General features: G+C 40.3%; 1 protein-coding gene across 1 annotated transcript in view; it reads left to right on the top strand.

Annotated features, from left to right (window-relative positions):
- Positions 1 to 1,473: 1,473 nt before the first annotated feature.
- The window catches only part of CEPT1 (choline/ethanolamine phosphotransferase 1), a 30,559-nt gene continuing 14,302 nt past the window's right edge, over positions 1,474 to 17,730 (top strand). Inside the window, exons 1-3 of the mRNA XM_009704923.1 lie at positions 1,474 to 1,906; positions 6,217 to 6,364; positions 7,370 to 7,511. Coding sequence (XP_009703225.1) covers positions 1,481 to 1,906; positions 6,217 to 6,364; positions 7,370 to 7,511 — 716 coding nt within the window. The 5' untranslated portion in view covers positions 1,474 to 1,480. The remainder of the gene's footprint in view (positions 1,907 to 6,216; positions 6,365 to 7,369; positions 7,512 to 17,730) is intronic.

Genomic DNA, 17,730 nt, shown 5'->3' with positions numbered 1-17,730 from the left:
CGGGGTCTGCCTCCTTCGGGCTGGGGTCGAGGCGGTTGGTTGGGCCGAGAGGTGCCCTTGTCCTCCCCCCCTCCCTGGGTGAGCAGCCAGGCCCGGGTGAAAGTCCTGCGGAAGCTGGGTGGTGTGGGGTTGTTTGTTTTGGAGGATGAGGTGGTCTTTGGTTGTTTTCTCCCCTCGTGGGGGAGCAAGCCTTCAGGAAGAGAGGAAAAGCGTATAGTTTTCTGGATTGGAATTAATTTTCCTGGTCATCCAGGACAAAGCCCACCGGGGCATCCTAGGTGACTAAGTGTGATTTCCTGATAAAGGAATGGGTGCACATCTGCCTGCTCTCAAACTTACCAAGTTCCTGCATTAGCACGGCGGTGTTTGCTTGCTCTCTCCTCCCACCGACAGAGCTTTCTGAGGGTGGCTTTTCACTGTTGGAAATTACCTTAATTAAGCTGTGGAGAGCGGAAATGAGAGCACTTCTTCTTATGCCAATATTGACCTTTGGTTTACATAGCTTATTATTGCTATCTGGTATGTGTGTCGCTGATGGCTTTAGAGATGGATGGCTGTCATCTTCCCTTCTCTAGCTTCATTCTGCTAGACTTCATGACTAATTTTTTTTTTTTTCTCCCCTGGTTGGCTCTTGTAGATAAATAGCAAACTTTTCTTTTTAGTCTCCTTTCTCTACTGCTTCTCCTCTAGTTTGTGTGGAGAATTATGTGTTTCTGGTCGCCTGCCTTCAGGGTAGATGGAACATTGCAAGAGTCCCTGTTTGTGCTGGAAATGCTGTTCCTGACCCTGTGTCGTCTCTGCATGGCTGCCTGGTGCTGGTGTCTGTAGGCTGTCTTTGACCAGCTAAAGCTCTCTAGCTTTTGCATGTTTCTTGCGTATCTTAAAAGCTGAATAGACAATGAACTTTCACCTGAACTGGGTTAAATTTGGAGAAGAAAAAAGCCACAGCAAAACTGAAATAAGGAACAGCGATCTGTAAAAAAGGCTTATAACTGCCTTTAGGTGCTTGTTTAGCCTCAACAAAGAGGCAAAGCTGCTCCAAACCATTTTAACTTGAGATTTCTCTGTGTTTGTACTGGTTTTGGTGCCGTTGGTTGATAACCCAAGTGGTATAGGTCTGCTTTGTAGCGCTGTCTTTCCTGTGAGAGATGCGAAGGGACTGTCTGTGCCTTGGTCTGTAACTTAAGTCAGCGATGTGGTGTAAGTTTCTGCTGCTGAGGAAATTTAGGCTGGTGACTGCAGGATATTTGCTTCAGTAGGCAGCAAGGAAAGTAAGCAAATGCAACTTACCGTTTTGTAACTGCACTGAGAACACTTGTTTCCTGTCCATCCCTCAGCAATTCTCCAAATATCTTTCTTTTCTAAGGGAGAACTCTTATAAAATCTTTTTGGTTTGCTGATGGCAAATGAAATGCTCCTTAGAGCAGCGCCTAGAAACTTTTGATATCTTAAACTCTCATTTGTGCTCTTCACCTTCAGTATGTCTCAACCCTCTATGTTGCAGGATCTTATGATTCTCCGTAACAGCTGCTACCTGCCAAATAAAAATTCTGAGGCCACCCAATCCATGAGTGGGCATCGAAACATAAAGAGGCGATGTGGGGAGTCGCACCTGGAATCCCCTGGAGGCTGCGGTCATGGTCCCGCTGCTGGATGCGTGTTAAGCAAACTAGTTCAGTTGCCTACACCTCCCTTGTCAAAGCACCAGCTGAAACGGTTAGAAGAACACAAATACCAGAGTGCTGGACGGTCCCTGCTTGAACCCCTAATGCAAGGTTACTGGGAATGGTTAGTTGGAAGAGTTCCAGCCTGGATTGCCCCAAATCTGATCACCATCATTGGACTGTTAATAAATATATTTACAACTCTGCTATTAGTATATTACTGCCCAACAGCTACAGAACAGGTAAGTTATGGACCTCTGACAATCTTTGCTTGTAGTTACTGTCACCTAGTAGCAGCTGGCCCTGTTTTCTGGTGGGTTCTTGTCTTTGTGGAGAGCTGTTTCTTGTTGACCAGCCTGCAGTTCTCGTACATTTAAGCTGTTCTCCATAAATGTTTGTAATGCATGTGCCTCTGTGAGTGCTTGGGTGCGGAAAGAGCACGTACGGATTTTAGGGTTAGCGTGCTGCTTACTGAGTGAAACAGTGGTCCCTCTGGCCAACGTGCACTGTATGAAACACAGTCTAGTACCAAAATAGCTGTTCTGGTTGCAGCTGTGAAGGACCTGCTGCATGAAAGCTGCAGACCTGCAAGACTCGAGTGCACGTGCAGACAATTAAGAAATAGATTTGTAACTGTCTTGCTTGCATGGCATGTGGAGTTTTTGCCTGTTTATTTTCTGTGCTTGTGGCTGGGTTAGTCACCTTCAGGTTTTTGATCTAGAGTTACCACACAGCAAGAAGTGCAAGGTGACTCGATTGGCAGTGAGCTGAGTCTGCCTGCGAGCCCAGCTAGAGTTGCAACACAGTGAGGAACTTGAGCTCAAATGAGGGGTTGAACTGCAAAGTGGTGCAGCTTGAGAGGTCAAGGCCAGCTGCTTCCTCTGTGGCTGGTGTGACTAAACCCAGCTTACTAAAATAAAGGAACACCTTTCTTCATCTGATACGGGCCCTGGCTGCTCGTATTACCAGGCAGCTCAGATCAGGACCTTAAGTACAGTGTGTTACGAGCTTCCAAGTTGTCTTCTTGAACAGCGTGCTGCCTGAGTAGTCCATGCCGTGGGACGGCTGGATAAAAGTCAGTAGTTTTATTCTTTGTTCTGAATGCACTAAAAGCTCCTGACCTGTCCTCGGGAGAACTGTCTTAACTTCCTGTAATTCCTGGTTTCAGGGGTACAAAAGTTTTTATAAGGCATTTCAAGTTGTTGCTAGTTTCAAAGATTTTTCTCTCTCACCAGAGTTACCTCATGAGGCATTTGAAGACTTTCATTTTTGTGCACTGGAAAAGTTTTGTCACTTGAATGTTGAATCTTGAAAGCTGTGCATATCTGTATGCACTGAAAAAGGGAATTATTTAGTACAGAAAATATATTGCATATCAGATAACTGGAGAATGTCTCACAAGTTCTAGCTTTTAAAATACCTGAACTCCTTTGTAAGGAAGTCTCCCAACTGAAGTTGGGAAAATGCTTTGTAGTCAAGTGGCGTACAGTTCGTTTCCAACCAGACTGAAAAACCCAGGTAGGTTGGCACATTGAATACTCTGCATCCCTGTTTCATGTATGACATAGTAAAGGGATGTTTGCCTCTTCTGGAAATCTGTTGAAATAGCTAGTTCCACAATAACTTGTGGAATTCAACAGGTGTAAGATAAAAAGTGAATATTAAGTTTGAACAGTGAATACTTAGAATCATAGAATCATTATGGTTGGAAGAGACCTCAAAGATCTTCAAGTCCAACCATATACCTGATGCCACCATGCCCGCTAAACCATATCTTGAAGCGCCACATCTAAATGTTTTTTGAACACCTCCAGGGATGGTGACTCCACCACCTCCCTGGGGATCCCATTTGAATGCTTAATGACTCTAACAGTGAAGAAGTTCTTTCTAATGTCTGGCCTGAACCTCCGCTGGCCCAACTTGAGACCGTTTCCTCTTGTCCTATCGCTAGTTACCGGGGAGAAGAGACCAACCCCCACCTGGCTACAACCTCCTTTCAGGTAGTTGTAGAGGGCGATCAGGTCTCCCCTCAGCCTCCTTTTCTCCAGACTAAACAACCCGAGCTCCCTCAGCCGCTCCTCGTAAGGCTTTTTCCTCCAGGCCCTTCACCAGCTTTGTTGCCCTTCTCTGAACACGCTCCAGCAGCTCAATGTCTTTCTTGTAGTGAGGGGCCCAAAACTGAACACAGTATTCGAGGTGTGGCCTCACCAGTGCAGAGTACAAAGGGGTGATCACTTCCCTAGTCCTGCTGGCCACGCTGTTTCTGATAGAGCGGCTCCTTCATTTTTCACACTACAGCATTGTTGCATGGCTTGGTTTCAACTTGCCGCTTACTCCCATAGCAGTATTACATGGGCGCTGAGACTCTGAAATTCACTTCGATAGAGAGACTTCAACCTGTCTTCATTTCAGCATCTTAGCAGCTAGTATAGGCCACTGAACCAGAGCATAATATACAATTTAGAGTACAGTTGTAATTTGGTTGATAATTAAACTTCTGAAGAACACACTAAGCTACATTCAGAGTGTCGTGAAGTCATAGTGTTAGCTGTAGTCTGCTGTATTAAAACGCTGTTTCATGTTTGAAAGTTACTTTGTGCTAAGTGAATGAGATGGTCTTCTCGCTTTAGCTGAAAAATAACTTTCTGCTGAGGTAGCTTTCAGGCTGATCTGATTTGCCATATGGCACTTCGGCACTTCATGCCAGCACACAGGGAGGATGCCATCTCAGTGGTGGAGCTGTGAGTTTGTGCTTTTTAAGTGTCAAGTAGCTGTCTGGGCAAGAAAATGGGACTTTGAAATTCCAGAGACAGATTTAATTATTTTTTTTCCCAAAAAGTACTATTGCTTTCAGATGTAAATTGTGTCTTCCTTGTAGCTTAGTCTTAGTTCTGTTTTTTTCAAAAGTGCCTTGTCCCTTCCTGTTGAAGGGTGTAGCCAAGGGAAAAGAGCTGTCACTTATAGCTTCAATGGTTGCCAAAAAGAAAATGAAGCTGGGGCGACCACAGCTAGCAAAGTGGTGAGCAATGGAATGGTACCTGCATTCTTGTTTTAAAAAAGGAGGGGGGTGGGAAAAGGAAAAAAGATTTGGGTAAGAGAGGGAGCTGTGGAATCTTATGCAGATACAAATAACATCTGAGTGGAAACACCTGCACTGGTAATGAAAGTAGTCTTTAAGAAAGAAGAGCCATCAGTCTGATTTATTTTTTTAAAGTTTATAGAGGAAAAATGGCATGACCCTGAAGGTAACTTAAATATTGAATATAAAATCTATACATGAGAAGTAGAAACTATATAATGGGATGGAATTCTCGGGCATCAAAACCTTTTGTAAATGTAGCCCTCTGCTTTTGAGTGACACATTTCCCCCTTACAAACCAGCACAAGAAAAGATGTATAGATACACTGCTAAAAGCAGAGCACGGTGCCAGCTTTTGAGGCAGAATGAACTGTTTTAGTAAAATGCAGTGCCAGGAACAATGCGAGCTGTAGAAAGAAATATACTGCTACAAATGACTCATGGTTGTGTTAGACCAAAAGAAGCTGGACTCCAGAGCTTTATGAGAGGCAAGTCAGCTTGGTTAAGCTACTTGCCTTTGGACTTTATTGACATGGCCCATAAAATAAAGCTGCTCATAAATGCTCACTTTTATAAAGTGTGTCAAATGTGAAGATTGTGGAATATCCAATAATGTCTGTTTTATGGATGTGAAAACTGAGACAGACTAATGGCTGAGACAAACTCTGGCTCTTGTGGCCTTAATGGTTTGTTTCAAATACTGAAAAAAAAAGTTTGAATTGTAGTCTTTGGTCTAGCAGGGATTTGGTATTGTTTGTATTTCTGTAGAAATAAAAATTGCTATACAGGATGTGAATATTAAGGGTTATTAACATAGATTGAGCAAAGCTGCTGTTACCTAGTAATAGAAAAAAACAATTGGTGGTGGAGATGCTGTACTGCAGAGCACTGAAGCTTTACAGATCTTGGAAAATGTGATGGCTAAACTTGAACTCTAAAAGTTTGAGCACTTTACAGTGACGTAGTTCTCAAATGCCACTGCAGCCTGGTAGTGCCTTGTACTTGGCAGTGTTTTAGCATGTGACACCTCATTGAGGTCTTGTGGAGATGAGCTCGGTGTTTGTGATGCAGTTGCACATTTTGGGGGCTAAGAAAGTTTTTGAGTTTTTAAATCACTTGAACAACTTACACATAGCCCTACTGGAAATAGAAGCGAGACAAGAACTTAATTGCGCACCACTTTGCAAATGTAGCGCTATAACTCTTTTCAGATGTACAGTGCAGCTTCCTGCTTTAGAAAATGTGCTGTACCTATTAATCTGAGGGAGTAATTCTTGTCAGTGTTTTATTTTCACATGTCGTAACGCCCTCTGCCTGTCCTTGCAAGGACCAGCTACTGAAAGGTGCATGCGTGTGATGAGGAAGTATGTGCAAATGAAAACTACTGTATGAGAGTGTGAGATGGGTCAACTTCAGGCTTTTTTTTTTAAGGTTTAAAAAAAATCTTTTATTCTCATTGACTTTCTTTCTTAGGCACCTCCCTGGGCATACATTGCATGTGCATGTGGCCTTTTCATCTACCAGTCTCTGGATGCTATAGATGGAAAACAAGCAAGAAGGACAAATAGCAGTACTCCGTTAGGAGAACTTTTTGATCATGGCTGTGATTCACTTTCCACAGGTATTGTCATTTTTAAATTGAAGTATGAGGATTAAATAACTATTTCAGGGATCAAATCTGGAATACAGAAAAGTGCTTCTTTACTGAAGAAGAGGACAACTGATATTGCTGAATCTATAGCTTTTCAGTCAACCTTCTTTCCATAGACAGTACTCTTGATCAACTGGATGTCTTCTCTTGTATTATGCTGAAAAAAAAAAAATGGAGCATGTGACTAATTCAGTCTGAGCTAGGAGTCTTCTGTGTATGCTTTATCAGAGTCTTGGTTCTAAAAAATTTTCTGTAAGAAGTTGTCAAGATACTGTCCTATATTATTTTAGAATTGAATCTATATGGAGAGATTGCAAGACAGGTATGAAGCCTAAACAATGGGATGGTAGAAGTCTGAGTTTAAGATTAGAATCAGCAAGATCAGTTCCTAGGTAGGCAGAGTTCATTGAGCCAGCCTGAAATTTAACCCCATTGCAAAAGAATGATCGGCTGCTTTTGATTACTTAAATTCTAAAGCTCTTATGCTTTAAATTTTTATGAATAGTTTATCAAAGTCGTGTATTTAAAGGGTGGAGGGCAAAGCATAGATACCTTATGAATCTTGAAAGACAGACCTTGGATTTTCTTCATGGCATAATAAAAATTCAGAAAATGGGGGAAAACAATGTCCAGCAAATCTTGGGTACATGAGAAAACCCCAAAGTCTGGCTGTAGGCTGCAGTTGCATAAATCATTCAAGTCCCTTGATGTCTAATCCCATTAAACTCAACAAAAATGAGGGAGACTACAAGAAACCCTGAATATTGAGGACTTCTGATAATGATATGAATTTAAATATAATTTTTTACATTTTTAAAATGGAAGTGTTAATCTCTTATGTCTGAATTAAAATGCATCAGGATACCTTCACACTCTCCCCTTCTCTGGGTCCTTTTGTTAGATTTGTTTCTGCTGAGGATCTTTACACACATACACACTTTATCTTTTTACTATGTGACTGATTTTCTTCTGCAGTCTTTGTGGTTTTGGGAACTTGTATTGCTGTGCAGCTGGGAACGAACCCTGACTGGATGTTCTTTTGTTGTTTTGCTGGAACATTCATGTTTTACTGCGCGCATTGGCAGACGTACGTCTCTGGAACATTGCGCTTTGGCATGTAAGTACCTTGGCTGAAAATAAAACTGAAGGTTAGGCTGCTTTCCTGTCTAGTTGCAGTTTATGTGATTGTAGTTCAGATCCTTAGAGCAGTAGTATGTTGTTTATATTCATATATGCAGACTTAGAGCTTGTGGCAGCTGTAACCTGTTGGATCTGCAATTAATACTGAATGTTAGTTAGCTTGTTTTAGGAGTGAAAATATCCTTTTGTCATATTAGTTAATTAGGAGCTTCTGATGTGATTTAAACTTAAATATGGGAAAGTACCTAGTGTTTCATCCCCAAGAATGGAATGCTTTTGACAGATGGTGGCAGTCTGGCTTTAGTATTCAGTTAACTACCTATCTTGATACTGCTTGAGTTGTGATGCCGTATAGTTAATCTTCATTATTAATCATAACTCTTAAAATATAGTGTATTAATTGACATTGTGCCTACAACTTAAAGTTCTGAATCCCTCTTAGTTAGTGTAGGACATGATTCTGTCAATAATGGGACCAAAATTGCAATGCCGAGAAAGTCAACGGCTGAAATTCCAATTAATGCTGGGTGATGGTAGGTGGGGAAAGAGAACACAAGGACTGGGTGAGCCGTGGGATTCACTAGCCTTAATGTGGAAATGTATGTTTATTCTGTGTTTGCGTTCATAGACCTAACAAATATATTTCAAATAAATACACTGCAGAATCATTTTGCTTCTGGAAATCTCTGAAATTTGCCCTGAGTTTGTGTGGGATTTTGAAACAATGCTACAACATGCACTGTTTATTTACAGTCTATTGCTATTGCTCTATAGATACCCGGATACTGCTAAAACAGTATAAATATGGACCTCTTGTCTGTAACAGCTCTTATTGGCAGGATACTAATGCAGATTCTCTTGAGAAACTTGTGTTTCTACTCAAAAATTTAAGACATTGAAGCAGTTTCCAATGTCTATTGGAGGAAGAAAAGAAAAAATCTAGACCTCTAGTCTAATCTTGACTACACCAAAGCAGATTGACTGAAACTATTGTATTCTGATACTTAAAGATCTAAGACATCTGGCTCAAATCTTTTAGTGTTTAGGCTTCTCGCTTTCATGCTGTAGCAAAGGTCTCAATACTGAACGCATTTAACTGCCTTTAAACTTTACAGGGCCCTGATAATTATTTAAAGTTTTCCTGTTATTGATCAAAGAACACAAAGAACCCAACGTTGGCATGTGCTTGACTTTACAGATGGAAGTATCAAACCCACCCAACTTGCAGATGAATGTGTACATTACTCCTGGTATTCACTGTAACTTTTGCTTTTTGCTTTTGTGAGCAATGTTGTATTTTGGAGACAGAGTTTTGTAGCAGATACTATTGTTCTGCATGGCCTTATGTTATGGGAATTTGATGATCCATCAATATGTAGCTAATTTAGAGAAGGCAATAAGCAACAAACGTGTGTGTATCATTTTCGGTAACAGACAGCACTGTGTAGTAAACACATTTGTTTCTTCATTTGCCCTGTGTCATAAGGTTAATAGACTGCCATAAGCTGGCGTTCATTTCTATGGCAAAAACTCTGAGGTTATTTATCCAGTTAACCGATGCTGGGTTTTCTTCTGAAGCTTTCATCTTGCCAATCATAAGCTGAAAAAAGTCTCTGTATTTTTATCTAGCCTTTCAGATTCACTGGAGCACACAGGCTTAGGTATTCTTACTCTGCAATAAGTGGGATCAGAGACAGCTGTTGAAAGGAGCCGAAAAGATTTTAGTGCACAGCAGTCTTTTCCTGTCTGTGTATCCTAGGTAGTAACTCGATGTCAGAAAGATGCTGAGGGGGCAGTGAACAGTAGTGATGTTCTAGGAAATGCGACGGCATTTCTAACTTGTCTTCCGTGCCAAAGAAACCGGAAAGAGCACACAGTTGCTTACTGCTTATTATATTTCTGTGATGAGATTATGTCCAAGAAATTGTATTTCATTACAGAGATCAACTCAATAAGCAAACTGGAAATGAGAGGAGCTCAGCAGACTACTAAAGGGAAAGATTTAATATTTTACTCCTTACACAGAGCTGAAACTTGACCGGTTAAATGTGTAAACAACTTGGCTTGCTGAAGAAGTCCATTGTCTAAAAAAAAAAAAAAAAACAAAACACATTAGTTTGTCAAATTAAGTATATGCTTGCAGAACAGAATGTCTGATTCATATATGCTGTCACTGTACCAGCCTTGACAATTCACTGAGGCTGTGCAGAGTGCACTTTGTGACACTCGTATCTGCAGAGCAGGAGCGTTCACCCTGAGGGAAGAGGAAATGGGATCGCTTCTGCTAAATTCCTACAGAGTATTGCAGGTAGAGCAGGAAAACTATTAGTTTAATTGTGCCCAGTTGCTGAATACATCAACTGTGCTGCTGCTTTTTCTTCCCACTGACAACTATGGGGAGCTGCCCTACACTATTCCAGGGTTGTAGAATAATCACTTGAGACGGTAAGATACTGTGATCTGTCTCCGTCTTTAAACGATCATACGATTTTATTAGATCTCAGCAGCTGATGCAGACTTTTCAAAAAGCAACTTGGGTTGGTTAAACAGCTCAAAAAAATAGCTAGAGGTCAGTATTGCTTAAAATTCCCTGTGAGGAAGCAGGAAGTGTCTCAAAGCGAGTTGGGCTGGCTACAGCAAAAGTCACTCTAGTAACATCAACGGTGCAAAGGCAGCAGGGAATGGCGTGGATGGAGTTGTATGCTGAAGTTCTGTTTAAAAACAGACACCTGATCTGGGAATGGGCTAATGCAATGAGCAGGAATATACTGTACATTTGAAGAAACAAAAAGGTGTTTCTGAATTGCAGGAGAAAAAAATTGATATTGAAGCAGTCCAAATAATTACTTTGTTCTCCTGTCCTGTTTTTCAGCACAGTAACTGGTTTATCTGGATTGTGGCCTTGCTGTGTTGCAGTACAGAATGAGCTTTGTTTCAGGCTTAACCTTGAATGGGTGCAGCTGTGCCATAACTGGCGCATCTCTGATTTAGCAAAAGTGAATTTTCTTCTGCATATCACAAAAATCAAACTGGCAAGCCCCAATGGGCTTCCACATGTCCGTGTGGAAGTAGATTTGGTATTTTAGGAACACCCTGCAGAAACCAGAGCATTAGGGAGTATGGTGCACAAACCCTGAAAGGAATTTGCCTGCCATTAGCTGGAGCCCAGTTGTGATTACTAGCTCTGGTTCTTCCAAATCCAAACTTATTCCACTTGGATTCCATACTGCACCTGCTCCCTGTTCTGGTTTCAAGAAGTATATTAGGAGATGTCTGTGTTTATGCAGGTTCAGTGCTGTATCCAGCCTTACAAGGTCAGTGCACAGACAGTCTGACTCTGCAGGAGCTGTCTCAAATCCAGGATAGTTAGAAGTGAAGCTAGAGCTATTAGTCTCTGTCAGATCTGAGCTGGGTTCTGCATTGCAACTTGAGTGTTGTCTTCAGAGACGTGAGACAGCACTGCACAGGTACAGACCTTGTACACTTGGCCGTGTTGGACTGAGGAGGGAGTGCTAAATCATTTTAAAACCCCAGTGAGCACTCATCAAGGGTCCACCCACAGATATGAGGGTGTTGCTGCACCATGGTCTCCTGCATTTCTCCTAGGAGATATTGCATTTTCTGGTTTATTCCAACCATTCTTAATTGAAATATAGAAAGTTGGCTATAGTAGAAATCATAGGGGGGGTGTGTGTGTGTATATTTATGTGTGTAAATGTAAATACACACACAATGAGATGGAAATTAGTTTCTAAGGATGCTTTATAAAGGCATATCAGTAAGCAATGAGAGGAAGGATCAGTTCTTACCAGTTTTCATGTAATGAAAAGTTAAAAATGTTACTTCACTATTTGAATATAGTCCCGAGAGAAAGCAAAAGAATTCAGGCTGTCTAACAAAACAGCCATTATTGAGGAGTGTTGGAGAATTTGGGGGAACATTCTTGTCCAGTGACACTCTAACAGTTGTACATATGCAAGAGCTCACTTGATAATGGGTTGGTTTAGGCAGGGAAGAAGGTCAATTTGGTTAACCTTCTGAACCCTCTTGCCAGTACTACCACTGAGGTATAAAGAGGAGATTAGTAAATGAGGCTGTATTGCAGAAAGCAGCTAAAATGAAGCCTTCCTCTTTAGCAGTTAGCAGAAAAGGAGTTTGTGTGTTGTCTTGAATAGACAAATAATCAAAACATAGAGATGGAAGCCTTCCAAGTCAAAGTTTAGCACAGTTCTTGCCCTTGGGAACAGCTTCAGGATCTCAGGACTATGGTAGGAGATAAGGCAGTAATCTCCATGATTATAGGGCTTAAAAATGTCCATCTTAGGAGGTTTTTTTCCAAGACTTCTTGAAGAACTTTAACACCTTGGTTATTTGCAGAGGAGAGTTTGAAGCTAAGTAGAGTCTCTCTTGATGTCAGGAGGGAATTGGTTTCTCTGTGCTTGCAAGAAGTATGTGTTGAAGTATTGTTATGGTAGGTGTTAAGTTTGCTGCATGCGACCTGCCGCCTTCTGCATACATCAGTCACTCCTTGCCACCTGCCAGCATTTTTGTAGCACTTGGTGTGCGTCATAAATATGTATAAGTGCCTTGCTACAGCATTAATACATAACCCGAAATTGCTGAGGGCTGACGTAAATGTTGAGGGGGGGTTTCCACATCGTGATCCTACTCCTCTTCCTTTCCCTCTCACAAGTCCCTTAACAGTGTTTCAAACCAGGAACCAGGCAGTCATGAGCAGAGATGCTGCTGCTGCTTTTTCTGCCTTTATCATTGAAAGGTGTTCTCACTGCCCCATCAAATAGCAAGCTTCCACAGAATGAGGTGAAGCATGTGGCTACTCTCTGACCTGTACAACTTTTAATCTATGTTGTTAGTGAGCAGCGAAAGGAAAAATTTATTTATCATCCTAAGTGTATTACAAGGAAAGGAGAAAAACTCATGGCTTGTTTTTAATACTATTTTTCATCGACATAGATTTCCTGTAGCTGGAAATAGTTTTAATCATGTCCTCATTTCTTTATTCTGTACAGTTTGCTTTATTCATGCTATTTTTATTTCATTACATCCAAGTGAAAATGCTGGATTGGAATGAGTTAAGATTAAACTCTGTAATAACCTTTAAAACTAAGCATTTGGACTTCTAGCATGTGACTTCTAGCATTTTTTCCCCTTTTTTGTTGTGATGGTGAAAATTTTTTTTTTGTTGCAGTGGTTCCCTTAAGAAAACAATCCTTTGTCTCATGCTCAGTTTTGTAGTTCATTGCACAGCCTGAGTAATCCCACTTGCACGCTTAGTAGATACGGATAAGACAGATGGAAGAATCATCATTCCTCAGACCAGAGTGCTGCTAAACAGAGTTTTAAATAGTAGACATATCCCCTTGAGTTCTCCAGCCTCAGCACTTCTGTTTTCTGATGAAGCAAGAGTGTTTTTCTTGTCTGCTGTGTTTTCCTACATGGGACTGTTGCAAGGAATTCTGTACGTTGGGGAGGAGGAGAATGGTACATAAATCTCCCTCTTAGTTTCACACAGCATTAAAAAAGAAGCTGTATTAGATCAGCTGTATTGGTAGCAATTTACTTGATTTCAGAGCAATCTGCAGTGTAAGTATCTGTTTCTTCTTGTTCTTGGTTCGCTTTCTCAGGAAACCTCTCAACTTTGAATTAAATCCTTTCAGTTCACCATTCTGGACAAGGAAAGAATTGACTGCAGCTGTCTCTAAACTCTGAACCTTGATTCAGTGGTGGTCCTTGTAAAGACTAATGGCTTATTTAGTCAAACAGGACCTTTTAAGAATTGCCTGTGGAATATGCTCAATAAATTAGCACTGACAAGAGTATATTCTGGATGCATGACTAATCAATTGCGTGTTAATTGGCTCAAGACTCTCACCAGCTTGACAAGGAAACCCAGCAGAGCAGACAGCATACAAAATAAGACTTGTCACTGCCAACATCTAAGTAGAGTTAAGCACATGCCGAGGTCGATGGTCCCCTCCTAAGCTTTCCCGGATAATGTTTAAAAAATGAATCTGTGTCTGAATTACAAATATCACTTAGAGTAACATAGGGGAAAAAAAAAAGGAGAAGAAGCTGCAGCTGTCCAAAAGTACCAACGTTAGCTGTGTGGTTTGTATATGTGACTTTCTCTTCCTGTTTTCTCTAAAATACTAAATATTACCTTTTCTAACTATATACTGTATTATGTACTGTGATAGTTAAACTGAAAATGCTGATCAGACTGAAATTCAGTGTACCCTCTGATCAGGCATGGGACTACACATCATACTGCACTTCTTAAGCTCTGTCAGTGTGATCACAATGAACCTTGTTTCTTTGATGTACCTTTTTAATCAATTGGCGTGTTACTGGATGGCAGCCTGCATACTTCTGTTCCAAGCGTACTTTGATAAGCACTACAGAAAACAGGATCTCTGTTATGGATGAATCTCTTATTGCTGATTTTTTTTTTTTAAACTAAATGGTTTGATGTAATTTTAATTTGATCACACTTTAAAATACTTCAGTTATTGTAAAATGCAGATCTATAGCATTTTATAAGGAGTATGTGTGGTACTTGTGGCTCTGTTGGCTACAGCATAGTTTTTCATCCCTTTCTGTCAGGGGTGAAAAATAAATGTATACAGAAGGGAGTGTGGTTACCACTGAGTAGGGGTCCAGAGCTCACTTGACTTCTTTTAGCATTATTTGCCAAGGGGTTGCATGAGCAGGGAGGTCTAACTTCTTGCATTCCCTTAGAGGTGGAAAACTGAAGATGCAGTCTGCGCTTCTGCTCTACCAAAAAATATGCAGTATCATCTTTAGATGAAGAATTCATATATTTGATGTCACTTGGTGATATGAGCATGGGGTAGGGAGATGAGAGGTCCTGGGTTGTGTTTGATTATGAATTTTATTTGCTGTGACTCAGACCAGGGGATTAATTTTGTTTTCTCACACACCCCAATGATTGTGTTTGCCCGTGTGTTGGAGTGGTACTGTAAAACTGTAAATTGCAGAAGCTCTGAGTGGAATTTTAAATGCGTAAAATACTATGTGGGTTACAATATTTTTGTTAATTCATTAACACTCATTTTTTGTGGTCACTGATTCCCTTCCTCTGACCTACTTGTTAAATTATCTCAATACTGCACAGTAGTTGTCTGGATTTTGTTCTTTGTGCCATGACTGAAGATCATTTCTAGTGGCTCCACTGAACTGAAGTGCTCAGGAAAATGTTTTGAAATGTTTCTTTCCCTTGCATGTAGATTTGATGTTACGGAGTCTATGCTCTGTACAATAGCAATCCAGCTTCTCACAGGAACTCTGGGGCCCTGGTTCTGGAACTACACGGTAAAGCGAACGTTAAAGCTGCCTGGCAAGCAATGGCATGGACTAAGCAGAGACAGCACCTTTGTCATGCACATAGTAACTGGTGAACCCCACGGAAAGCATCTTTCTAAGGGTATTTCACAAGTGCTTTAATACATGTGGGAAAAAAAAAATACTTGCAAACTATGAATGAGCAGTAAAAGTGTGATCTAACTGGAAATAAATTTTTTGAAAGCATCATGTTTTACTTGAAAACAGAGAAGAACCTGCCTGTTAAACAGAGAAGTTTGCTTTAAACGCTGCTTTTTATTTTGTCACAGTTCTGGCTTCACCTAAAAGATAACCAGGGTTGTGGAAGCAGCTCTGTAAGTGTGGGTGTAGAATTAATTTTGTTGGAACTTCTTTTTAAAGTTGTAGAAATTATTTTTTGTTGCTCTTGTTTAAATACCTTTCCACCAGAAAAAAGAATTGCTTGGCTAGTTCAGGGAACTATATGCTGTGCAATAGCTTAAAAAGTCACCACTTACTGGTTTAAAATGTCTGTTTTGAACTATGCCACTTCATCTGTATAGTCTAGTCGCTTAGCTGTGCTTGTAGCTTCATCATGAAATAACTTCATTTCCTGGTTGTCTTTATTTTCAAAATGCTTTTCCTTATGTCTGTGCTAAATATATCCTTCTCCACTTTGTTTTACTACTCTTTAGAAAGGACTTTCTCTTGCGTATTTCAGCTCTCTTTTTAATACAGTGTATACAAGGTGGGTTTTTTTTCCCCACCTCAATAAAATGGTATCATTAAGTAATTTGGGTTCCTTGAAATTTCTCATAGTTGCTGCATTATTAGCCAGGAGTTTCCCTTGAAATATTTGAGGATATAAGAATAGCTTTTTGATAGCCTTCTTAGAACTGCATCAGACTTAAATAAAACGTTATTTCTGTGGTGGTGGTTTGTTTACATACCCTTTGTTAAACTTATTGATACAAATTATACTGTTCTTTTTTTGCTTTTTCATGTTATCGTTCAGCACAGTCTCTGCTTTCCTTTCATGTGGCAATTAGAAAGTCCTTAATTACCACCTCTACTTTAGATTCAACAATATCAGTGATCTGCTGGAATGCGTTATATGTCATATCCACTGGCTGCATCTGATTTAAGCCAAGTGCAAGTTAGGTGTGCTCTGAAGGTAGTCGGATGACATAATTATTAGATACTTTGTTCACAGTCTATGGAAATACTTAGTGTCAGGAAATGGTAATGTGGCAAGCATAATTTGAAGGAAGGAAGAGCTTAATCAAGATTTTAGCCTGTTGGGATAACAGCATTATGACTGCCCCAAAAGTCACTTGGGGAAAAAAAATTAAAAAATCCCCTGGTACTGAAACATTCAGAGGCTTCTGAAGTCATGCTTTGGTACAATAGTTATGTGAGAGGAAGCAACTCAAATTCTGTAGTGAAAGTGAATTGTTTAAAATGGATGAGGACAAATTCCCATCTGATGGAGGAGAGTGAGTGAGGAGTTCTGATTCTCTGCACAGGTGACCTGGAGGTGATGGAGATGTCAGTCCACAGACCCCACCTATGGTCTCCACCCTTGGAAAGGATGCCTTTGCCATTCAAAAAGAAATTTATTTTATAAATAAATGCAGTGGTTGGCAAGAGTGGTGTGTGTAATGGATGAGCCAGGCAGAGCATTTTGTCACTTTTGCTCCAGTAACAAAATGCCAAGTGTTTGCTTGTGACAAGTCCCCTCATGCATGCTAATTTTAACCAGTTTTTAGGCATACTGAATTACAGAACAGATACTTAATTATCTTCGTAAATTCCTGCATATGTAGGTTCAGATGTCTTTTGGCATCTTTATTTTTAGGCTTAACTAATAACTAAAGATCTGCTGCTTCTAAGTCACTCAGAACAGACAAAGCATCACACTTATTTTACGCAGTTTGGGGTCAGGTGGCTTAGATTTTTGTTTCAGTATTGCACCATCTCCAAGATGGTTAAGCTACAGGAAATACATATTCACACTGTTCTTTTTCATCTGATAGCTGTTTCATGTGACAAACACTTCTAATGAGAAACTATAATCATATAGCCCTGTCTGGAAAAATACTGCATGATCTGACAAAATATGAAGTGAATAGCTTGGAATTCTTGCAACACAGATAAACCTTGTACTTGCATGTACTGGGCAGTGAGGCTTTTTTATTCATCAAGGAGGGGGGGGAAAAAAAAACCAACCTTAAATTGTTAATGAAGTTTGCTTATGCTTTCAGCCTATGAAGAAATTATTTAAAAGAACATGAAGGCTTTAAACAAGGGAAAAGAATAAGATTTTGGGAATCACTTTAAAACAAGTTTACTTAAACTTTAAATGTAAATGTGCAGAGCTCTGAACAGCTTTTCCTGCAGCTCTGCAAGGTCACCCTTCAGTACTTGTGCTGCTGGAATGTGACTTTTGCTTGTAATGTTTTACCTCACACTTTGGCTTTTGTTTTGTTTGTTTTTTTTTCCCAAAGACCAGAATTGGGCAGTTTTAATACAGTTTAACACAACCGTATAGAGGAATTGCAAATAAAGGTGTTTCAGATGACTGAATCTGGAGAATACTCAGGTTTTTGTAGGAAAGAAAATACTAAAATAATAATGTTCCTGATAATCTTCTATTATGTCAGAAAACTAGATGATAGTTTGAAAACGAGCAAGTAATCTACGTTCAAGTCTGTCATGACAAGGAAGGGCGGATTAAAAGTAAAATCTCTTGCAGCATGTGCTGTAAAATCCATTGCAGTCTGACTGCCGGAATTGGAGGGTGCCTTCTGAAGCTCGGTAGGCGTTTTGCTGTTTTCTGAATTTAGGCAGACAGG

The sequence above is a fragment of the Cariama cristata genome, unplaced genomic scaffold (genome assembly GCF_000690535.1).
Source record: "Cariama cristata isolate BGI_N322 unplaced genomic scaffold, ASM69053v1 scaffold23587, whole genome shotgun sequence".
Taxonomy (NCBI): domain Eukaryota; kingdom Metazoa; phylum Chordata; class Aves; order Cariamiformes; family Cariamidae; genus Cariama; species Cariama cristata.
Note: the sequence above shows the minus strand (reverse complement) of the source record. Positions and strands in the feature narration are given on the sequence as shown.